Source organism: Hyperolius riggenbachi, chromosome 9 (genome assembly GCF_040937935.1).
Source record: "Hyperolius riggenbachi isolate aHypRig1 chromosome 9, aHypRig1.pri, whole genome shotgun sequence".
NCBI classification, from domain to species: domain Eukaryota; kingdom Metazoa; phylum Chordata; class Amphibia; order Anura; family Hyperoliidae; genus Hyperolius; species Hyperolius riggenbachi.
In genome coordinates, this window is record NC_090654.1 from 293,258,864 (window position 1) to 293,284,499 (window position 25,636).

General features: G+C 46.7%; 1 protein-coding gene across 3 annotated transcripts in view; it reads right to left on the reverse strand.

The window, feature by feature from the left end:
* Positions 1 to 25,636, reverse strand: part of FRMD6 (FERM domain containing 6) — a 331,867-nt gene that overhangs the window by 46,695 nt on the left and 259,536 nt on the right. For all 3 annotated transcript variants that reach the window (XM_068254762.1, XM_068254763.1, XM_068254764.1), the window contains one exon: positions 2,400 to 2,626. In XM_068254762.1, coding sequence (XP_068110863.1) covers positions 2,400 to 2,498 — 99 coding nt within the window. In that variant the 5' untranslated portion in view covers positions 2,499 to 2,626. The remainder of the gene's footprint in view (positions 1 to 2,399; positions 2,627 to 25,636) is intronic.

The following is a 25,636-nucleotide window of genomic DNA, read 5'->3' on the forward strand; positions in this document are numbered from 1 at the left end:
CCGGTCAGTTCTGTCAGATTTCTACTACCTACTGTAAGTGACAGCAACATAGGAGAGAAGTAATTTATGGCTCACTTTACTCTGGGAGAAATTTACTTTTTACTTATGGGTTTTCATGTATTTTAAGTTGTCCATTTTTTCTCGATAGCGTTCCTTTAATTCCTAATTTATTCCTTAAACTCCTAATTATTTCATTCTTAAATGATGAATGTCTCTTCTGTCATTTTCAGCTATGGTTTTATATTTAACACGGATGTGGGATCTTGAAGTTTGATAACAGGTTCAAACAAGAAGAAAACTAATAAAAATAATGTAATATCGTGGCTCCTAGCGCGTAAGAATGTAATAATGATAATTTTAGCGTGTTGCGCATGTGCGGAGAGACGCAGGCACGCGCGCAGATATGTACAAACCTGCTCATCAGGCGTGATGTCAGATCGCCATAGTCAGCGTTATTAATAAATAGAGCGTTGGCGTGGTAACGTACATATACTGGTGTGGAATGTTCCCCTGTATCTGCCTCTGGCTTGCTTTAATATCGAGAGCTCCTGGCAGTATTTATGTGTAGCTGCCACTGAACATTAATCTGCAGAGGAAACGCTGCCTGGGAGGGAAATGACTACCTGTTCCCCATGAATGACCCAGCGATATGTATGCACAACTTAAAGAAAACCTGAATTGAAAATTAAAAGTCAAAATAAACATACACAAGTCATACTTACCTTCTATGTAGTCTACTCATCAATCTCTTTCTCCTCTCCTGCGTCCTGTTTGTCCACCGTGATCAATGGAATTCTCTGTCCTCCATTTTGAAAATGGCCATTACACCATAACAGCTTCCTGGTCAGCACACAGTTAAACTGTAACATTGCCCACTTGAGCCATGGGGAAACATGGACATTACCTGGCACATCAGTTTTCCTCTCAGCTGTAACTGACAGCAACTGATATATTTCAGATCTGACAAAATGTTGTTAGAACTGGAAGGGATTATTGTCGGAAGAAAATGGTGAGCTTCTGAGAGGAACTGATGGCAAGGTAACTATGTAATGTTCATTTGAAGTTACCTTGTGTGTTTATTTTACATATTTTTACTCAGTACAGGTTCTCTTTAAAGGACAACTGTAACAAGATGTATAGGGAGGCTGCCATATTTATTTCCTTTTAAGAAATACCTGTTTCCTGGCTGCCCTGCTGATTCTCTGCCTCTAATACTTTTAGCCATAGACCCTGAACAGGCATGCAGCAGATCAGATGACAAGATTAGCTGCATGCTTGTTTCTGGTGTGATTCAGACACTACTGCAGCCAAATAGATCAGCAGGGCTGCCAGGCAACTGGTATTGGTTAAAAGGAAATAAATATGGCAGCCTCCATAGTACTCAAACAATGGAAAGTCCACGGGCCTCAGACTGTATGCAATGTATCCTGCGGAGTCACAGACTAAGTTAGCAGGTACATCACGCATCCAATGCAATAAAGTCCATACACATACAATCCAATCTGGACTCAACCCTTCTGGACCAATTTTCACCTTTTCATTCAAAAGCGGTGATACAGCAACAAGAAAGCACAACGTTTCAGGTTACTTGCCCTTTTTCAAGTGCAACTGAACAGAGATGGCAAAGACAGGGACATGGAAAGCACAGGGGGACACAGAGGAGGACATAGGGGGACACTGGGGGTACATAGGAACAGAGGGGGACTCTGGAGGCACAGGAGACCAGGGATGGCAAAGATGGGGACAAGGAAAGCACAAGGGGACACAGTGGAAGGCACAGAGGAGGCACAGGACAACAGATGGGGACACTGGAGGCACATGGGAACAGAGGGGGACACTGGAGGCACAGAAGGGGACATGGAAAGCACAGCGGGAGACAGAGGAGGCACATAGGGGGACACTGGGGGTACATGGGAACAGAGGGGGACACAGAGGAGGCACAGAGGAGGCACAGGAGAACAGGGGGGGACACTGGAGGCAAAGGGGGGACAGATGTGGAGCAGTGTTCTAACTTACAAACGGATTCAGGTTAAAGGGAACCTAAACTGAGAGTGATATGGATGTTTCCTTTTAAACAACACCAGTTGCCTGTCAGTCCTGCTGATCTCTTTGGCTGCAGTAGTGGCTGAATTACACACCAGAAACAAGCATGCAGCTAATCCAGTCTGACTTCAGTCAGAGCACCTGATCTGCATGCTTGTTCAGGGGCTGTGGGTAAAAGTATTAGAGACACAGGATCAGCAGGAGAGTCAGGCAAGTGGTATTATTTAAAAGGAAAAAGCCATATCCTTCTCAGTTTAGGGTCCCTTTAAGAGCAAGCCCACAGCCCCTATCTGGTTTGTGAAGTTGCAGTGCATGTCTGCAGAGGCGGGGGGCGCCGGTCAGCAGGGGATACTCACACTGACGATGATGCTCAGGCTGTCGTCGTTGGGGAGGAAGACGCAGACACTGCGCCGGTCCTGCATGGCTCTGTTGTTCTGGAAGTTGAGCTTGCTCATCTTTGTCCTGCGAGGGCGGAGGGGGGTCAGTGTGCTGCTCCGCAGTCTCTGGAGCTCAGCGACCGCTCAGAGGCCATCGTTGTCATCCACATACAGGCGGACGCTTCCTCGCCGTTACTGGATCATCGCTGTCAGAGAGATGGAGAGGAGGTTATTAATAATGTCTGAGAATATCGCGCTCATTAATTCGCAGCTCCGCCGCAGTCAATTCATTCATTGGCTTTCCGGCAAGCGGAATCCCTCAGCGATCGCTCATACATTGATCCGCGTATGGATTACACGCCGGAGACAGAAAACACGCTATTTATGGATTCGCCTGTAAGCTCGGCCTATCACAGCCCCTGAATAATTAATGAAGCTATCGTAGAATAACACCAGGCATACACAACGCCTGGTACACACCATACAATTTCCACGCCAGATCTATGGAAAATTTCTCGTCATTCGATTATTTGTAACATGTCCAATCTGCATCCAATCGATAAAGCGATCGATTTTAAGACCAGTACTGCACAAAATTGATTTTTTTTATCAATTGGAAGCGATTGATCGGAAACAATCATTTAGGCCCACCGAAGGAGTGGAAAATGATAGGCAATCCAATAAGACTAAAAGAATCGATCCAAAATGCTGATGGACGGAACACTCGATAGAACGATTATTCATTGTCGAACACACCCACAGGCACCAACTCCATACTGCTCTTGCAGGAATACAGTCCATACATGCACAGTATGCATGCTCTCTTGCATGATCTGGTCCATGCATGTGTAGTAATTGCACGAGTACGGTCCATGTATGCGCGGTAAAGGGCCGGATTTCTGGGAAGGCCACAGAGGCCATGGCCTAGGGAGTTAAAAATCAACAGGGCGCAGGACTTGGAGAGATAAGAGGTCACATGTCAAAGTAAATCATCTCCCCTGCTTTGCTCTGGTCTGCCTGAATTCCAGAGATCCTTGCATCTCTCTCACTTGTGCAAAGTGTGTGTGATGACAGTCAGCATCTGCTGTCACCTGTATGACGAGAGGGGACAAACAATCTGCTGTGAGAAGAAAAATATATGGGCTCAAGTAGCAGAACTCTTGAGTTCCGATTAGTTTTTTCATGCAGCACGCATTCACGGGCAGGAATTACCTGACTGATGTTAGTTTATTACTAGTAGGTCAGTGCTGTTAAAGACCTCAGATCTGTTACATTTATGGCTTGTTTTTTTTTCTCTACTAGAGAATGACAGCAACATTCTTTGTGCTACAGTTTAACTCTTTCCTGACATTTTTTTTAGAAGCAGCAAAGCATTGTACAGTGCTAGCCATCAGTGAAAGCAGGATGTTTTGAACCAGAATGACAACTGTTACATTTATTTATATTTACAAAACAATGTATGCATCTCCTGCTGACTGTATATATAGCTGTGTCTCCTAACATCTTGTATACAGGAACAAAGTCTGAAGACGGCTCATTAGCCAAAGGCTCACTGTTTTTTTTGGGTTAGCCAATAAAAAGTGTTATTCCGGTACAAAACTTCCTGCTGGCTGATTTTAAGATCTGTCTTAAAGGGGCACTATGGCTAAATTCTTCATTTTAAGTCCCTTTAACATAAAGATTTGTATGTGTAGCAATGTTAATGATACGTATTGTTGCTGATGGAAAGGATTTTTACACTGCAAAGAGCATGCTAAATTGTCACTGTGTAAAGTACACCTGAGCTTATGCTCAGATTTACTGTCAGATCGACTGACAGCCAACCTAGGGCCCCGGAAAGTACAAATCTGGCGCCGGCGCAGTATGCACACTCTCTTACACAGATAACAGCACCACCACAAGTACATGTTGGGCAGGCGCTTGTTAAATATGTTCACAGGCGCCCAGCGATGGAAGGAGGATTCGGGGACAATCAGGGAAGCCTCTGGAAGCCTTTTTTTTTTTTTTTTTTTTTTTTAACTATTAATCCACTTCATGTGTACATTAAATAAACATTTGCTTTAATGATGGTCTGTGAGTCAGTCCACATGATTCATGCCTCCTCCAGACAGGATATCCTGAAACTCACGTAAAACGTTTATACATCACGCAGATCAGTAAGTCAGCATTAATCTGTGCCAGGCCAGACTGTCTGCATCGCTTCAGTGACAGAAATACAGTATATCTCCCATCACAGGAAATAGGATAGTATCGCTTTCCTATGTAACCCGGGTGATGTCCAATAGCCTATTCATATTATTAGAAATTGCTTTCATCATAGCCTGACATTTTGATCCTCAGAATGCTGCATGAGTGGTCTCTCTCCACCTGCCTGACACCAGGTTCTGCTTTTGCTCCTTTATAAATGGCCAGGTCAGAGGGAGGCACTGCAAGCTATATCCCCCACTGTTATCTGTTGTAATCTTATAGCTACTCTGTGTATATTGCAGCCTGTACCCATCCCAGATCTGTCTTACCTTGTACCTGTCCCAGCCCCTACCCATCCTAGTGTCAGGACATATTTAGTAAGGAGTCATTGGGCAAGACTCCCTAATACCGCAGGATTGCCTATTGAGCGTGTTTAGTGGCTGCAGCTCTCAAGTGCATTGGGTCTGACAGGAGTATAAATGTTACTATAATTATTAGCCTGCATTTATCCCAGCCTGTACCCGTCCATATACTTTCATGTTACCATACACAGTATAACTGTACCGTCTCGGGCTTGTGATGTAACATAACGGCGCACACGTTTTCCTGACGGGATCGCGTGAGTTGCATCTGCTGACGTCTACACGCGGCATGCATGCCATACGCTGGGAACACGTGCAGGAAATCACATTAGTGCATGCGCTGTGTAGTGTGAATGAGGCCTAAAACCTCGTACACATGCTAAGCTTCCCACTAACACATGGCCCCTTCCTTGCCCCATTCACCCAGCAGTGCTTTGTGACAGTACACTGCTGCACAGCGGATCAGTGTGTAGATTATACAGCGCTGTCTGGGGGGCATTTATCAAGAGTGTCTGAGACAAAATATTGGTAGGTTTTTAGAAATCCGTGCAGAACTGCCTCAGACATATTAAGAAATCATTAGATAGTGCAGATTTCTTCTAAAACTGTTGTAAAATAGGAGAAGCTAGGAAGGTGTCTCAGACAGTGCAGTGTGTGAGGGGAATTGCTGTTGCTGAGGTAACCAACACATCTGCTGTCAGCAGGCTCTGAGTGAGGGGGAGGAGCACTTCACAAATCATGCCTATCCTGCACTGCTGCACTATCTGTAGAACTGCTATTAAGCACTTCTTAATCTGCAACAGTTTAGGGATAGATCTGCACTTTCTTTTCTTAACTGTAGTGCAGTTCTAGAAATTCCTGCTAAACTCCCACTATTACCTAGGATTTAAGAATCTTATTATTATCATGCAGAACTGTTCTCCCTGCTGGTTAGGCCTCGTTCACATCATACGCGCTTCCGTGCAGATATGGAAGCGCGTATGATGTGCTGAAACGCAGGAACGGCAGAAGGGCATAGACAGCCTTTCTACCGTTCACATCTACTGCGCTGTGCAGCAGTCCGATGCGCTGGGAAGCGCTTGCGTACTGCTGTCTGCATTTGGCCCGCAAGCGCAGAGCTGATCCCATCACTGCCAATGGATTGGATCAGCAGCACAGCGGGCAGCGGCACAGACGGCGTGCGAACTTACGCGTTGCGTTCTGATCGCACGGCCGCCTGCGCTAACTAGATGTGAACGAGGCCTTAGAACAGATTAAGAAGAAAAAACTGTTGGTAACACGTTGATAAATCTCCCCCATCAACCCAACATGCTGCATGTAGAGTTGATGTGGCTCTGTAAAATGTATAAGCTGTATCATATTATAAGACATTAAAATGTTACCTTGCTATACACCAGCAGTTCTGGATGCAAGCCTGGTTTCAGGAGCATAAAGAGATCATTTGCATATTCTGTAGCGGTGCATTGTGGGTAACCACAGTTACACACTTAAAGCTGAATTATTGCAAGTTCCTTCTAGCAAATCACTCCAAGCATTGCTTTTCAGTAGGAGGACTTTTTGGTCTGTTTTAGTCCCCTGTAGCTTCCTAGTGGTTTGGGTCACTCCCAGCTGCTTGGTTACTTCTCTAGCCAACTGATCCCTGAGCCGCTGGGTTACCAAAACTCCCAGCAATTGTGAAAACCCACCTGAAGGAATTCCATTATTTCCTTGCTGTTGGCATTTAGGCGACATAATGGAGACAGGAGAACCCAGAACACAGACATTGGGGAGCCGTGAGATGACGCCTCATGTGAATGTACACATCTCTATGGGCCGCACAGATATTAAAATATTAACTCTGACTTCAAAGAAACCCCAGTGATCAGCGCTGCCGGTCCTGTCCAGTCATGTTGGGATGAAGGCAGCAGTAAAGAACTTTTTGTTTTGTTAAGTTCCTCTCTCATGTTCTGCCAGCTCTGTGCAGATATGGAAATTGTCTTCCGGAGCGATTAGAAGGAAGATGTGAGGTTCAGATCTACAGCTAAAGATGATTGAGCACCTGATAAGCAGGGGAATTCTCCTGGTTCAAATCATTTGCTGCAGCTGATAGAGCACCTGATAAGCAGGGAGATTCTCATGAGGTTCATATCATTTATTGCAGCCAATTGAGCACCTGATAAGCAGGAGGATTCTCATGAGGTTCAGATCATTTGCTGCAGCCGATTGAGCACCTGATAAGCAGGTAGATTATTGTTAGGTTCAGATCTTCTGCTGCAGCCGATTGGGCACCTGATAAGCAGGGAGATTCTAGGAGATGTGTGAGATTCGCCCGAGGGGATGTCAGCCTTGCGTTTCACGTACTCATCTGCTGAGTCATGGAATTCATTATTATATCAGGATTCTTGTCATTTCTAGGTCTATATTGTGAATGTATACAGCCCAGATCCAAATGTTTTGCTCGCCTGCCAAAGCAGGATCATCCACAAGACAACCTAGGCAGGTGCCTGGGGCCTAGTGGGTGGCAAGGGGCGCACCTGTCACTTCTCTGAGCTCTCTCCACTTCAGCTTACCAAAAAGACCACAGGGGAACTCCAAATATACTGCCTTGCCTAGGGTGGAAAGTATGTTGTAGGTAAATAATTGATCCTATTTTCAATGAGAACTCTGATTTTCGACAAAATAACGCAAAATACTGCACATTTTATTACCTAATTTACCACATTCAGAATTGAGGCCATTATGTTGCTAGCGTAAACGATGCTAAAATGGTCTCTGCAGACAGCGATTTTAATGGAGTTTAGTGAATTGACAATCTTGTCTTAATACTACTGATCACTTTGACATTCAGTTTTCATTGGAGATGACCTAATGTTTATCCATTCAGCATTTGTTTAGGAAGGATTGCCTAGGCGAGTTATTCAAAGGGAACCTGAAGATTAGCTGCATGCTTGTTTCAGGTGTGTGATTCAGACACTACTGTAGCCATAGATCCGCAGGACTGCCAGGCAACTAGTATTGTTTAACAGGAAATAAATATGGCAGCGTCCATACACTTCAGTTGTCCTTTAACCAGCAGTACAGGCAGCCGCTGCCAGCCTTTTTCTAAGAAGCACAATGAGATAAGAAATAAATAAGTGTAATAAGCCAGGGGTATGGGACTGCAGCACAATACCCAGTGGAGTGTGAAGGGCTCATATAGCGCCGCTGTATATAAACGATAAGCTGCAAACCGTTTTCTGTCAGAAAGCCACTTAGAGAGGCGCGTGATCTCAGCGAATAGATTACTCATAGCGAAGTCAATATGGAATATTTCCTACGGAAGACACAATATACCCCTCCAGGCCAACTACCTCTTATATAAAAAGCCCTACGCTGCTTTCCCCCTCAATTATTGTGTATAATGACATGGTACGGGTTTCCAGGAAAAACTGCAGCACTTCGGCCGTGATGATGTGTGAAGACCGGGGCCTAAACCAACGATTTTATGAAGCGTGCTGGGAACGCACATTGTACAAAACGCCAGTGCTCGTAACATCTGTTCAGTGTTCGCAAACAACTTCTCACACCGCGATCCGAAGGACAAACTTCTCACACCGCGATCCGAGGGACAAAACTTCTCAGACCGCGATCCGAGGGACAAAACTTCTCACACCGCGATCCGAGGGACAAACTTCTCACACCGCGATCCGAAGGACAAACTTCTCACACCGCCATCCGAGGGACAAACTTCTCACACCGCGATCCGAGGGACAAACTTCTCACACCGCGATCCGAGGGACAAACTTCTCACACTGCGATCCGAGGGACAAACTTCTCACACCGCGATCCGAAGGACAAAACTCCTCACACCGCAATCCGAGGGACAAAACTTCTCACACTGCGATCCGAGGGACAAACTTCTCACACTGCGATCCGAGGGACAAACTTCTCACACCGCGATCCGAAGGACAAAACTTCTCACACCGCGATCCGAAGGACCAAACTTCTCACACTGTGATCCGAGGGACAATACTTCTCACGCTGCGATCCGAGGGACAAAACTTCTCACACCGCGATCCGAGGGACAAAACTTCTCACACCGCGATCCGAGGGACAAAACTTCTCACACCGCGATCCGAGGGACAAAACTTCTCACACCGCGATCCGAGGGACAAAACTTCTCACACCGCGATCCGAGGGACAAAACTTCTCACACCGCGATCCGAGGGACAAAACTTCTCACACCGCGATCCAAGGGACAAAACTTCTCACACCGCGATCCGAAGGACAAAACTTCTCACACCGCGATCCGAGGGACAAAACTTCTCACACCGCCATCCGAGGGACAAAACTTCTCACACCGCGATCCGAGGGACAAAACTTCTCATACCACCATCCGAAGGACAAAACTTCTCACACCGCGATCCGAGGGACAAAACTTCTCACACCGCGATCCGAAGGACAAAACTTCTCACACCGCGATCCAAGGGACAAACTTCTCACACCGCGATCCGAGGGACAAAACTTCTCACACCGCGATCCGAGGGACAAAACTTCTCACACCGCGATCCAAGGGACAAAACTTCTCACACCGCGATCCGAGGGACAAAACTTCTCACACCGCCATCCGAGGGACAAAACTTCTCACACCGCCATCCGAGGGACAAAACTTCTCACACCGCGATCCGAGGGACAAAACTTCTCACACCGCGATCCAAGGGACAAACTTCTCACACCGCGATCCGAGGGACAAAACTTCTCACACCGCGATCCGAAGGGCAAACTTCTGAAACCGCGACCCGAGGGACAAAACTTCTCACACCACGATCCGAGGGACAAAACTTCTCACACCGCGATCCGAGGGACAAAACTTCTCACACCGCGATCCGAGGGACAAAACTTCTCACACCGCGATCCGAAGGGCAAACTTCTCACACCGCGACCCGAGGGACAAAACTTCTCACACCGCGATCCAAGGGACAAACTTCTCACACCGCGATCCGAGGGACAAAACTTCTCACACCGCGATCCGAAGGGCAAACTTCTCACACCGCGATCCGAGGGACAAAACTTCTCACACCGCGATCCGAAGGGCAAACTTCTGAAACCGCGACCCGAGGGACAAAACTTCTCACACCACGATCCGAGGGACAAAACTTCTCACACCGCGATCCGAGGGACAAAACTTCTCACACCGCGATCCGAGGGACAAAACTTCTCACACCGCGATCCGAAGGGCAAACTTCTCACACCGCGACCCGAGGGACAAAACTTCTCACACCGCGATCCAAGGGACAAACTTCTCACACCGCGATCCGAGGGACAAAACTTCTCACACCGCGATCCGAAGGGCAAACTTCTCACACCGCGACCCGAGGGACAAAACTTCTCACACCACGATCCGAGGGACAAAACTTCTCACACCACGATCCGAGGGACAAAACTTCTCACACCACGATCTGAGGGATGATCGTTTACAGGCGCTGTCAGAGGGAATCAGGATAATTCGCTGCTGGCGTTTAGTTTACAGAACTTTCCATGCATTGTGGGAATACCAACATGTTAAAGAAAACATGGTAAAAAATGTTCTTAATAAGGTAACAGGAACCTGAAGTGAGAGGGATATGGAGGCTGATGTATTTAATTTTAAACAATACCAGTTACCTGGCAGTCCTGCTGATCTCTTTGGCTGCAGTAGTGTCTGAATCACACACCTGAAACAAGCATGCAGCCAATGCAGTCACACTTCAGTCAGAGTACTTGATCTGCTGCATGCTTGTTCAGGGGCTTCGGCTAAAAGTATTAGAGGCAGAGGATCAGCAGGACAGCCAGGCAACTGGTATTGCTTAAAAGGAAATAAATATGGCAGCCTCCATATTCCTGTCACCTCGGGTACACTTTAAAGCAGACCTCCGGCCATACAGCTAACTCCATGGCTGGGGCTCATACAAGTGGCAGTTACTTGCCAAACTATTTATGAAGCTGTTCAGCCTGGTCTGTCATTGGCTGGGACCAAACAAAAAGTAAAAGGCTATTTATTTATTTTTACCAATTCAAGGCAACCAAAATTAGGAGGATTTTGCTGGATATAGCAAGAAGTTTTGAACCAGGATGATACCATTTATTGGCTACCTTATGCCGGGAATACGCGATGCGTTTTTGCGTTCGTTTTTGCCGTCGTTTTCGCTTTCGATGGATTCTACTCTCGATTCACTGCTCGATTCCCCTCTCGATTCCTTATCTTTTCTTATCAATTACATTCACTTGAATGAGGAGAATCGAAACGAAAGTAGAATCGACCAGATCCGACAGGTTGGAATTTATCTATCGAACCCATCTATCTAAAGTAAAAACTTAACGTGTATTCCCAGCATTAGAGGCAAATAAAAAAGTAAGCTTTCAGCTTATAAGCCTTCTTCAGACTTAGTTCCTGTATATTGACAAGACGTTAGAACACACAGCTTATATACACTGGACACTTGAAGGAAAAACATTCTTTTGCAAGCATAAATAAATGTCATTCGATGCTTTAATTACAAATTCAGGAGGGTCTCACAGGGATGCTAGCTAATTTATGTCAAATAGATAAGACCACTTTTTGCTAAAACATCACACACACACCACAGACTCCGGGTGATGGCGAGACATTTTGCTGAAAATAGTAATTTTCCCTTTAGGTCAGGGTTTCCCAAACATTTGGGGTGGAGGGCCGGTTCAACATACTTCAGACTGCTGGGGGCAGGAGTATACATAAAAGAGTTGCAACTCTTGTGAGTCCGAAAGTTCATTGAACCTGCGACAGAAGTTGCTGAGCAACAGTTTCCGCTATGTTGCGGACAGATTGTTGCTGCGTGTATACAATCGTCGCTTGTATACAACTGTTGTTGCTGGAGACTTTCAACTATTGCTTGTCTCCATGCAACTGCAGACATCCGTGCCTCGTGTGTATGTAGCTTTAGGTAAATGATTGTCATGACAGGGCCTCTTTGGTTGTATTGTGTGTACCCTGGCTGGATCTGGCGTTGCTGAGATGGCCTCCTGATACAGCCACGTCCCCCTGATGGCTGCCAGGTCCAGGTCGTCATGGTGACTGTGGCTAATACCGCCAGCGCTCTCCCATAAACCTCAGCCCTCAGCTTCCCACACAAGTGGAACATCTGCCGGGACACACCCGGCCTCCAGTGATTCCTACAGCTCCGGTCTCCAGCAGTGGCGCCAAAACGAGACGCAAGAGAGCGACCAACCCATCTTACATAACCAGCGCAAAATACCTTCCTGCTCCAGAAGACTTGAAGACGGCCTCGTCCGGGGAAACGCCCTGCACAATATAAAGACAACGCTCTCCTAACATCGGCCAAACGATGGATCCAAGTCATGTGAAGACCTTGTGGCGGCCAAGAGAAGACAAAGGGTTCAAAGCAATGATACTTGAGTGGTGGCCTAGAAGTCTTCTGCTGGCAATGCCACCAGGATGAGCTTATCTGTCTGCTCTACCTAACATTAAAGGGAACCAAGCACCTCTTTTTCCTGCTTTCTAATAGCCATAGGAGCTGCCATGTTCCCCCCTCCCCTTCTAGCTGCCCGTTATTTATCCAGAGGAAGGTGCGAAGAAAGCATCTGTGACTTCTGTAAACTCTTCGAAGCACAGTGTCCAATCTACCCACCCAATCTACGCCTGCTGATAAAAGCTGATGAAAGCTTTTGTTAGCGATCTGTATTGTGTACAATAAAATACTTACATCAGTCCTTACCTGCCTGAAACTTCTGTGGTTTGGCAGGCCTCGGAAGTAGTACTAATAAATCCCTCTGCTAAACTTTTAAAAGTAAAGAGAAGAGGTAAAATGTAAGCTTTTTTTTTTTTTGAGCCACATTGCTGTCATGCATATTGAATGTGCTATTGAGATGCCCAGGTTGCTAAAAACGGTGCTTGATTCACTTTAATGGCACACTAAGTTCCAGCTCACATCCTGTCACCAGCAGAAACCAAAACTGCAGAGGTAGCTTGGTGTCATGCCCTCCCCTGTGGCATGTTCTGTTGGTTGCAGCTGAGCGGACATCCTTGAATGCGCACAGCTGCATAGCATTGCATGCTTTTGCAATGGGTGTTATTTCCAGGGCTGTGGAGTCAGAGTTGGAGTCGGAGTCGAGGAGTCGGAGTCGGGGCAATTTTGGGCACCCGGAGTTGGAGTCGTTGATTTCATAAACTGAGGAGTCGGAGTCGGATGATTTTTGTACAAATTCCACAGCCCTGTTAAGTATGAGACTAAGGAGTCGGAGTCGAGGAGTCGGAGTCTGAGCAATTTTGGTTACCGAGAGTCGGAGTTGGAGTCGTGGTTTCATTAACTAAGGAGTCGGAGTCGGAAGATTTTTGTACCGACTCCACAGCCCTGGTTATTTCCATCTGCAATCAGTCCGCAGTTCAGGCTGGGGGCACACATAACAGAGCGTAAAAGGTCGCGTTTTCTGTCAAGTGTGTTTTTTTGTCTGTGCGTTTTTAGTGCGTTTACGTTTTTTTTTCAGCATATGCGTTTTTCTAGAGTTTTACGTGCGTTTTTACATGCTTGCGGTTCCCATATACAAAACGCACATGCGTTTTTTATATGCGTTTTTTCATGCGGCCCATAGACTTCCATTAGCTGCAAAAACGCAGTGTTTTCTGCAATGCTAGCATTTCTGCTACACGTGCACCTAGTCTCAGAATAACACAGGATTGATTAATTAGCTTTCACCCGTGTTGGAATTTGCATGTCAGCTCTCATTGGTGGATGTCCATGTAAAAGCCTCTTCCTAGTTGGACACTTCTCCCGTGATATCGTGCATCTCCTATCACTGCTGCATTGCTGGGTGAAATGTTATTAGTTATGCTAAGTCCAGGGGGTAACCGAAGTCAGCAGGCTTTAGGTGAAGATCGTGGTGTCAGATTGGGGTAGAGAAGGTGAGAGATCTGCCAGCAGGGGCGTAGCAATAGGGGGTGCAGAGGTAGCAGCCGCATCGGGGCCCTTGGACCAGAGGGGCCCCGAAGGGTCCACCCTCTATCACAGTATTAGCTCTCTATTGGACCTGTGCTGGTAATAATCACTTCTATAGATGCTTTGAATAGTAGTGATCACTAACAAATAGTTCCCCATCCCCTTCTTGCACCTCTGACACTGGAGTTGTCATTGGCAGGTTTTGGTGCGCCGTATCAATTGTTATGTATAGAGTGCATGGGGGCCCCATGTAAAACTTGCACTGGGGCCCACAGCTCCTTAGCTATGCCACTGTCTGCCAGGCCTTACACTTGGCGTTAGTTTAATTTAGGGGACTCAGCAGGAAATCTCATAGGGAACAGCCCTCCAATCACAGCACCCTCTACAGCCCAGAGCATTGTGATTAGCTAAATAGTGTGGGCGGAGTTTGCTACAACCTATCAGAAACCTATATGTTCCAGAGGGTGCCGTCCACCCAATCACATTAGTGGAATTTCCCTATGACAGTGATGGCTAACCTTGGCACTCCAGCTGTGGTGGAACTACAAGTCCCATGAGGCATTGCAATACTCTAACAGCTCTAAGCGTAACTCAGGGAGGCAGAGGCATGATGGGATTTGTAGTTTTGTCACAGCTGGAGTGCCAAGGTTAGCCATCCCTGCCCTATGAGGTTTCTTGCTGGATCCCCTAATCAATCTAGACCAGCGTCAATAGCTAATACCAAATATTTCCCATACTGGAATCAGATATTAGTTTCATATTCTTCTGTATCTCACATTCTGCCATGAAACTTAAGGTGGCCACTAACTATACAATCTTTTTCATCCAATCTTACCATTTCTATGTAATATAAGGTAACTGCCTAAATTATCCATTCAATATATTCACTCAGTTTACCCTTATACTGCATAGATTTGGTAAAATTGAATGAAAAAGATTGTATCGTTAGTGGCCACCTTAAGATCCCCGCCCCCCTCTGCACCCTCCAGTCAGGTGGCTTATCATCTCATCCGGGCTCTAACCTACATCTGAGATATTTGCATACGACGCTGTACATGACAAGTCTATTATAAGTCTTATTTATTATAATCCTCTTATATAAATCTTATTTTAGAAAACTGCCAAAAAAAACCCAAAACTTGCATCTTGCGTCTCGTGGCCGACGCGCTCCCTCTACAGCGCCGTGACTAATCAGACGTTATTAGTTTACTGTACAGCGATATCCGACACATCAGCCGCTCCTGCCATTCGTTCCACTGCTGACTACAATCCAGAGACATGTCAGATTTAGCGAGTAAGCGAGAAAAACCGCTCTCATTTGTGATGCGTCAAGCGGAATGTTCCCGGGGGAAAAAAAGTGCTAAAGCGAGGAATTCACCGCACAAAGGCATCATTCTCAATGGAACGCCGGGACCTTTCAATCACCGTGCCTATGTTTAATGGCCTACGCCAAACACATCCGGCAGACGCCATTCCGCTCGGGCGTGAGAGCTAAAATTAGCACAAAAGCTACAATCGTGTGAAACAGAAAAATATCGCAATCACTGGGTGATTAAGATATATATAGCTGTGTAACATAAATGAATTATAAGGCTTCTTTTCCACTTTTGCCGATCGCAACAGCGCCGCGATTTACAAGTCGTGGTGCTCATTTTCCATGTGTGTAATTCGTTTTTGCATCGCGATTTCCAGCCTGCAGGATTTTCCGTGTGATCACGCTTAGTTCCCGACGGCTTCATGGCGCAATCCCTGCGAGTGGAAATTGCAGTTTACGCAATCGCGTCTAAGCAGAACAGAATCCTAAGTGCTCTATAAACTAGCAGTTCTGGATGCACACTTGGATTATAAGAACATCCTATATAATAACTGCCCTGTCCTGTGTTCTCCTGTATCCCTGTGTTGTGTCGAGCGCTCATGCGAGGGGTTGTGAACGTGCGCGGGGGGGTCGGGATTGTATGTGCGCGTGTTGGGGGGAGGGGGTTGCGTCCGAGGCCTAGCGCCCTTTTTCAACAGACGGGCCTTTTATCTAGTAAAGGAATAATCCATGTATGCCACTCACTGATCTGTAGTGATGCATTATGGGTATCACGTCTGGTTTTGGCTTCAGTAGCCAAGGGGGCCTTATAACATGGCAGTGGGCACAATGATAATACAATCCTCTCACAGACAATACAGCGTTCAGTACACCTCCACAGTGACCTGACAAATGGACCTGATCATAATACAATCCTCTCACACTCTGTGCATAGGAAACAGCTGCAATCTTATCCCTGCACATGACCATGGAATAATCTAAAGCTGAATCCACCTGGAGATGGATCCGGAAACCTCACAGCGATGCCTTCCCATGAACGAGGTTCCCTCACCCACCTTCCTACCTCGTATGGTAACAATCGACATCACATGACAGGTGCAAACGGGAAGTCGAACAATCACGATACTTTGTGCGGGAGTCGTCTGGGATCTTAAAGATCCGATCCATTGTGATCAAGGCTGGAATTACCAAAAGGCACTGTAGGCACGTGCCTACAGGCGCCTGATAGTGGAAAGGCAGCTCACTTCCCTCCCCGAGCACCTCCCTCCCTCCCTATGCAGAGTCCTGATGAGAGTGTAAGTGAGAGGTTACTCACCCTGCTCTCTGCATTCCACTGACAATATCTACCTTCAGTCAGAGGCACCTCTAGCTACTTAATACTGAGGGTACCTCTAGCTACCTTTGATGGGAAGTAAGGGAGAGGTGACAGCTGGGCCAGCCAGCACACTTGCGGTGCAGTTCGGTGGGGGAATGTAGGTTCATGGAGGGGTAAGTCTAGGGTGCCAGGACATCTGTGCCTATAGGCTCCTGTGAGGCAAATCTGGGCCCGATTGTAATGGTTATTATTGCCACACATCGCCAAACATCGGTCAGGTAGTCACGCCCCTGTACCCAAGCCACGAGATCGCGGAAACGATCACTCATTGAAAAAATCATACTGAAAATCGCAAAGTGGGTACGGACCTTAAAGCCCCCTGCTGGGTATGTGAAGAATACACTGACACTGGACATGAGTCCTTGTGTACGCTGCTTGTTTGTTGCTCACAAGCTGGTAAACACACCCAGCGAAGGCTCCGCTCTCTGCCAGCCAACTGCGGTTCCGAGCAATTCTCCAAAACCAACACTCACTTAAATCCCCTTCTCTCCGGAGAGCCGGGACGGGATGTCAGCGGTTGTGAGCAAACAGATGCCCATTTATCCCTCCGGGCGCAGGACGCTGTACCAGCTCACACCTAAGTCTATTCTAAATCTCTCTCCTTTCTTTCCTCCATTCAGAGCAAATATTAGTACAAGAATCAGAGTCAGGTGACATTTACCAACGTTTTAAAATCCTTTTACTGGCCGGCAATAAAATTGCTGCAGCGTATCGCTATTTCATGCATGCTTTGTAATGACACCTGAAGTTTGTTTGTTTTTTTAACTTATTTTTGGGGGCTTTTTCTCTTGCGTTTTCTCCCTAGGATATACGTTTTCATTTTCTGCTTAACAACATTTTTTACTACTTTGCAAATAAAAAAAGTAGGTGAAAAAAATCTCAAAATTATTTAGAGAATTGTCTTGCTTGCGGTTGGTTTAAAATGCATTTTATTGACGAGTTTAAAATATCATTTAGGAGAAAGCTCAGGAGAAAAAGTAAATTTCATATGGGCCCTGCTCTCCCACAATGCTCTGAGGAAGGGAATTACGCACAGCTAAACAGCCTAGGCCTAGCATCACTGAGAGGGCGGGTTACATAGCAATATACAGCAATATATAGATATAGGAAGTGTTTCTGATGATGAAACCAGGAAAATGACCCTAAAAGTAAGTATTCAGAATAATTTACTGCATTCTAATATATGTCACTACAGGGCCTCTTTAATTCAGGTATCCTTTGAGCTTCTGACAGACAATTGCAGGCGGATGCATGCTCTAACTTGTGGTTCTGCAAAAGGACTGGAAGAGGAACTGCAAGATCTGCAGCCATCGCCCTGTCAGGCTTGGTTCTCTATTGTACAACAAGGAGAATTCAGTAGGAATACATGTCTGACATGATAATGGCAGCCGGCTATTAAATCACCATGTTGTCAGCGTTAATATTTCATTCTCACATTGTTCAGCAGTTTAATGACTCAGCTAATCCATCAGCAAATTGCAAACATGTCAGTCGACAAGAATGACTCCAAATGAGGCAGCCGCTCTGTACCTCTGGAGGGGGGTGATGAAGAACATGACTCCATCATTAGGGTAGCCTCATCTCAGCAAGCATGGCTCCCAATGAGGCAGCCGTTCTGTATCTGTGGAGGGAGGTGATGAAGAACATGACTCCATCATTAGGGTAGCCTCATCTCACCAAGCATGGCCCCTAATTAGGCAGCCGTTCTGTACCTCTGGAGGGGGGTGATGAAGAACATGACTCCATCATTAGGGTAGCCTCATCTCAGCAAGCATGGCTCCCAATGAGGCAGCCGTTCTGTATCTGTGGAGGGAGGTGATGAAGAACATGACTCCATCATTAGGGTAGCCTCATCTCAGCAAGCATGGCTCCTAATGAGGCAGCCGCTCTGTACCTCTGGAGGGGGGTGATGAAGAACATGACTCCCTCATTAGGGTAGCCTCATCTTAGCAAGCATGGCCACTAATGAGGCAGCCGCTCTGTACCTGGAGGTGATGAAGAACATGACTCCATCATTAGGGTAGCCTCATCTCAGCAAGCATAGCCCCCCCCCCCCCCCCCCCCTAATGAGGCAGCCACTCTGTACCTGTGGAGGGAGGTGATGAAGAACATGACTCCATCATTAGGGTAGCCTCATCTCAGCAAGCATGGCTCCCAATGAGGCAGCAGCTCTGCACCTGTGGAGGGAGGTGATGAAGAACATGACTCCATCATTAGGGTAGCCTCATCTCAGCAAGCATGGCTCCCAATGAGGCAGCAGCTCTGCACCTGTGGAGGGAGGTGATGAAGAACATGACTCCATCATTAGGGTAGCCTCATCTCAGCAAGCATGGCTCCTAATGAGGCAGCCACTCTGTATCTGTGGAGGGGGGTGATGAAGAACATGACTCTGTCATTAGGGTAGCCTCATCTCAGCAAGCATAGACCCTAATGAGTCAGCCGTTCTGCACCTGTGGATGGAGGTGATGAACATGACTCCATCATTAGGGTAGCCTCATCTCAGCAAGCATGGCCACTAATGAGGCAGCCGCTCTGCACCTCTGGCTCTGGAGGAGGGTGATGAAGAACATGACTCCATCATTAAGGTAGCCTCATCTCAGCAAGCATGGCCACTAATGAGGCAGCCGCTCTGTACCGGTGGAGGGGGGTGATGAAGAACATGACTCCATCATTAGGGTAGCCTCATCTCAGCAAGCATGGCTCCTAATGAGGCAGCCGTTCTGTACCTGTGGAGGGGGGTGATGAAGAACATGACTCCATCATTAGGGTAGCCTCATCTCAGCAAGCATGGCCCCTAATGAGGCAGCCGCTCTGTACCTCTGGAGGGGGGTGATGAAGAACATGACTCTGTCATTAGGGTAGCCTCATCTCAGCAAGCATGGCTCTTAATGAGGCAGCCGCTCTGTACCTGTGGAGGGAGGTGATGAAGAACATGACTGTCATTAGGGTAGACTCATCTCAGCAAGCATGGCTCCTAATGAGGCAGCCGCTCTGTACCTGTGGAGGGAGGTGGTGAAGAACATGACTCCATCATTAGGGTAGCCTCATCTCAGATAGCATGGCCCCTAATGAGGCAGCCGCTCTGTACCTGTGCAGGGAGGTGATGAAGAACATGACTCCATCATTAGGGTAGCCTCATCTCAGCAAGCATGGCCCCTAATGAGGCAGCCACTCTGTACCTGTGGAGGGAGGTGATGAAGAACATGACTCCATCATTAGGGTAGCCTCATCTCAGCAAGCATGGCCCCTAATGAGGCAGCCGCTCTGTACCTGTGGAGGGAGGTGATGAAGAACATGACTGTCATTAGGGTAGACTCATCTCAGCAAGCATAGCCCCTAATGAGGCAGCCGCTCTGTACCTGTGCAGGGAGGTGATGAAGAACATGACTCCATCATTAGGGTAGCCTCATCTCAGCAAGCATGGCCCCTAATGAGGCAGCCGCTCTGCACCTCTGGAGGGGGGTAATCTGTGGTATGAGTCAGTACATTCCTCACCGGATACACGGGACAGACTGAGCAGTGCTGCAGCCACTCACTAAAAGAAGAGACAAACGCAATTCCAATTTCCGACTTTTGTGGTTTCAACTTGAAAGTCAAAAATCACAGAATTCTAATCCATGTAACGTGTGAATGTTTTTTTTCCAGAAAAATATCTACATGAAAGCAAACATTTTAAATGAGAAGCAAAAATTCTAAGCACCAAAGGGAAAGGGAAATTGCAATCTATCGAACTTATTTTTGCGAATTCGTACTAACCACAATTCATTTTATGGTTAGTGTGAAAATATATGCATTAAACTTCGAAATCAGCAAAATGTGGAATTTGTTTTAAACGCAGAGCAAAATGTAGGAAATTTGTCAGATTTGGGATACTGCAATGCCAACCATCAGTGCAAGATCCACTTGGTGGTCCGTTGGGATATGTTTGGAGTCCGGAGCAGATATGTCCCCCCCCTCCAGGCTTCTTTGGGAAACATGTCCACTTATCTGGAAGAATTGCGCAGGTCGGGACTTTGCATTGCAGTAGGCGGATCGTAACAACCGGATCTGTACAGCGATCGAATGTTAACTGACTTGTAAAAACTTCCTGCCAAATGTAAAGGGCGGCTCACGAATTCCATACTGATTTGTCCGTGGCTGGGTTGTTGTATGTCAGCCTAACAACACTGCATGCCGTACTCTTCCCTTCCTGTGCCTGCAGTTACCTTTTACCTGCCACGGTTACGGTTCCTCTTCACCAACACCGCCAGTCTCTCAGCAATTGCCAGCCTCTCCTCACCAGCACCGCCAGTCTCTCAGCAACTGCCAGCCTCTCCTCACCAGCACTGCCAGTCTCTCAGCAACTGCCAGCCTCTCCTCACCAGCACCGTCAGTCTCTCAGCAACTGCCAGCCTCTCCTCACCAGCACCGCCAGTCTCTCAGCAACTGCCAGCCTCTCCTCACCAGCACCGCCAGTCTCTCAGCAACTGCCAGCCTCTCCTCACCAGCACCACCAGTCTCTCAGCAACTGCCAGCCTCTCCTCACCAGCACCGCCAGTCTCTCAGCAACTGCCAGCCTCTCCTCACCAGCACCGCCAGTCTCTCAGCAACTGCCAGCCTCTCCTCACCAGCACCGCCAGTCTCTCAGCAACTGCCAGCCTCTCTCCACCAGCACCGCCAGTCTCAGCAACTGCCAGCCTCTCCTCACTAGCACCGCCAGTCTCTCAGCAACTGCTAGCCTCTCCTCACCAGCACCGCCAGTGTCTCAGCAACTGCCAGCCTCTCCTCACCAGCACTGCCAGTCTCTCAGCAACTGCCAGCCTCTCTTCACCAGCACCGCCAGTCTCTCAGCAACTGCCAGCCTCTCTCCACCAGCACCGCCAGTCTCAGCAACTGCCAGCCTCTCCTCACCAGCACCGCCAGTCTCTCAGCAACTGCTAGCCTCTCCTCACCAGCACCGCCAGTGTCTCAGCAACTGCCAGCCTCTCCTCACCAGCACCGCCAGTCTCTCAGCAACTGCCAGCCTCTCCTCACCAGCACCGCCAGTCTCTCAGCAACTGCCAGCCTCTCCTCACCAGCACCGCCAGTCTCTCCTCACCAGCACCGCCAGTCTCTCAGCAACTGCCAGCCTCTCCTCACCAGCACCGCCAGTCTCTCAGCAACTGCCAGCCTCTTCACCAGCACCGCCAGTCTCTCACCAACTGCCATCCTCTCCTCACCAGCACCGCCAGTCTCTCAGCAACTGCCAGCCTCTTCACCAGCACTGCCAGTCTCTCAGCAACTGCCAGCCTCTCCTCACCAGCACCGCCAGTCTCAGCAACTGCCAGCCTCTCCTCACCATCACCACCAGTCTCTCAGCAACTGCCAGCCTCTTCACCAGCACCGCCAGTCTCTCAGCAATTGCCAGCCTCTCTCCACCAGCACCGCCAGTCTCAGCAAAGCATCACGCGGTTATTTCTCTTGTGTTTTGGCGAAACTTTTGCAACTTGCAAACTAGCAAAGTAAATCCTAATGCTTCTTCCAGCACTTTCATTATCTTGTTCCATTTGTTCTGGCAGCTTAGCAGGAAAACACATTTATTGTAACATATGTTTTACGCTGGCTGGTGATGCTGTTATTCAGTAAAGTGTGATAGCGCCACGGAGGGCGACATAATTACAGCCAGACTCCGACAGCCCTTCTCCATCTCCCACTTGCTGCTGAGACAATCACTTTGCCTTTTCTTCTGAAAGAGTGATGATGAATAGTAAGAAAACTAAAAAGCGGTGCTGTAGTTCCAGTAGCATGGAGTGGCTTTGCTGTGCTGCACAGGTATAGCTGCGCAGTACACTCCAGACCACCTGGAGGTGATTGACAGCGGCGCTCGCGCAGGCGCAGTAGAGGATGGGCTGGAGGTCGTCCTGCACACCGTCGGGGAACAGGGGCCAGCAGAGCTGCGGCGAGGAACATAGTGGCTTCCAGGGGCTGGAGGAAGCCCCAAGTAAGTAGTACTGGGGGTAGCATAATTTAATTAAGCAAACCTGAACTGAAAACAAACTCAAGAAAACTTAATTGTAAGTGTGGTAGCAATGGTGTATATCACTTTCCTGGTGTTGTATATTATTATCATTATGAGGATTTACATATTAACTCTGATTAGTACGCAGCATATCAGTGTGAAATCTGGTTCACTTAGCTCACAACAACAAAAAATACTAGTAGCTTCGAGTTTTTCAGCCCTCTCTTGTTATCAGGATTGTTTGCTCAGCCACATGAAAGTGTTTTTTTTCCTGTTTACTCTTCCTAAGAGCTGCTGCTTTTGACCGCTGTTTGGTTGCCTCATTTGCATACACGAAGCGCTTAGTTATTTAACCCTTGTCATGAAATAAATAAATAAGTAAAAAGGGACCTTTGACAAGTTCTAGTACTACTATTTGTCCCAGATTAATTACACAGCATCTCTACCCTCCTGCACATTATTATCAGTGGGGGGGGGGAGGGGACTGCCAGGGCAACCAATCAGGCTGGAGATCACTGCCCAGGAGAAAGTCACGACAACTGCTACTCAGACTGACATTCAGTTCTTTTCTAAGTATTTATAAAACAATTCCACTCACCTAACTTGTTGTATTCCACTTTCTTTTCCGATTTTATTTTACAGTAAGGATTAATATAAATCACATTTTTCTTCCTGATAATAATTCAGAGGCAAACCATGAGTATGGCGGTGAGAATAACCACATAAAGTGCAGCAATGTATAATAACTGCACAGTTCAGTCTCCAAACTTTCAACAGCCAAAAAGAATTCCAGAAAAGCTCTGTACAGGACAATTTCTATAGATACCACCAGGCCCAGATGCAATTCGCTATTTCTCCTGAGTCATCTCCTAGGAGGTAATTTTCTTCCAGTGGATCCGAGATAAACTTTTACTCATTGCATAATTGTGTTCCTTTCCTATTGTTTATAGGGCATTCCTCAAACCAAATACTTTTTTTTTGTTTTGATACTCGAATTCCCTATAAACTAAGCAAGCCTCGCCCACAGCTCCTTTTGTGCCTTGGCACTGTAGCAAGGGCTTATGGGAGCTCAGTCTGGGCAGGAGGAGGAGGAGGTTACTAGCCAGAGATTTCAGAGGCAGAGGGGAGGAGGGAGGAGAGGGGACTGAATTTACACACAGGCAAGCTGATAGCATCTCCAGCCCTCAGTCTGTGTCTAATGTGACAAACAGAACATGGCTGACCTCATTGTATCACAGGAATAAATAATAATAATAATCTAAACTTTAGATAAGATATATAGACAAGTTACTTGTTATGGTTAGTTTTTCATCTCGGATCCGCTTTAGCCAGTAAAAGAGACGTCATATTACAGACAATCTCCTTTTTCTATGAAGCATCTATCAGAGTACAGTGTTATAGGTAGACAGAGGCCAAAAAAGGATAAAAGTATCTAAAAAGTTTAAATAGAGGATGCAGTGTTGGACTGACCTCCTCCAAGCAGACTCAAGATAATGCTGATGTAATATCAATAAAGCAGTTTATACACTCTACAAGATCATACAACGCGTTTCCTCCTCTGATCTTAAACTTTTTAGATACTTGTATTCTTTTGGCGCCGCTGTATTCCTATAACACTGTACAAGTCCACCCTTGGTGGAGGGTGTTTTCCCCATTTTCCGATCTTCGGAGAGCAACTTCTTAATCCTTAGTGGGGTCATGTCTAATCTCCCCACCTGCATTATCAGTGGTTACCCGAGAGGTAACACTGACTGAGTATATTGTATTTACTCTACCATCTCTTCCTCTAATACCAGTACATATATTGGGCTCTCAGTGTCGCTCTTTTGTTTTATCTTACAATCTATCAGAGTATGGTGGGCAGCACGGTGACGTAGTAGTTAGTACTCTCTTCTTGCAGCGCTGGGTCCCCGGTTTGAATCCCAGACAGGGCACTATCTGCACGGAGTCTGTATGTTTTCCCCATGTCTGCATGGGTTTCCTCCGGACACTCCGGTTTCCTCCCGCATCCCAAAAACATACACAAGTTAATTAGCTTCCCCTAAAATTGGCCCTAGACTATGATACACACACTACACGATACATCCATAGAGATATAACTATGGTAGGGATTAGATTGTGAGCCCCTCTGAAGGACAGTTAGTGACAATATACTCTGTACAGTGCTGCATAATATGTCGGTGCCATATATAATAATACTAAATAATAATCAGAGGACAGGATTGCTGACATCTCTTGGGCACAATGCTGACAGTCTGACTGCTGCAAGCCATTATGAATGACAAACTATAATTGGAAAGTCGGGAAAATGTAATTTATTTTGAGTTTCCAGTCTTAAGCTCATTTAAATCAATAATATACCGCACAGAAGTCCGGTGCGGCCGTGTATAATGACAAGCCGAACAGGCGCAGCGCGGTATTCGTTACAATGACATCACACCATGAAAGTTAAACGCTAGATAAATAGAAAAAAAAAATCAATTTAAATCAGTAATGTGATTAATAAATAAAGATTGATAGGCAGCCTGTAAAAGCGCCTGACTTTGTCATTTGATGGTCAAAAAGATGTAATTAAATCCACCTTGCATGAAAATTAAATGCAAATTCTATGCAGATCCGAATTGAGACAATGAAATGCACTTCCTGTCGATTGGAAACGGATTGGGTAGCAGTGATCAAAGTACCATTTTTTTCCCACTTGATCTTGATTAGATTTTAGGAGAAATCTGGTTAAGGGTGGCTACTAATGATACAATTTGCCGATCGATCGTTTACGAACGATTCTTTGTATGACCGAACAGAAGTGATCATTTGGGACCACTAATTGACAAACATCACCCAACCAATCCGAACAGATTAATGAAATCAATCCAATTTTCGGATCGATTTAATTAATCTGTTTGGATTGGTTGGGAGATTTTTGTTCATTAGTGGTCCCAAACGATCATTTCCGTTCGCTCTTACGAAGAATTGTTTGTAAACGATAGTTCGGCAAATTGTAGAGTTAGTGGCGACCTTGAGAACTGATGGAACGGCCAGCATTTCCCTGCTTGTTGTAGTACATTGCGATGTT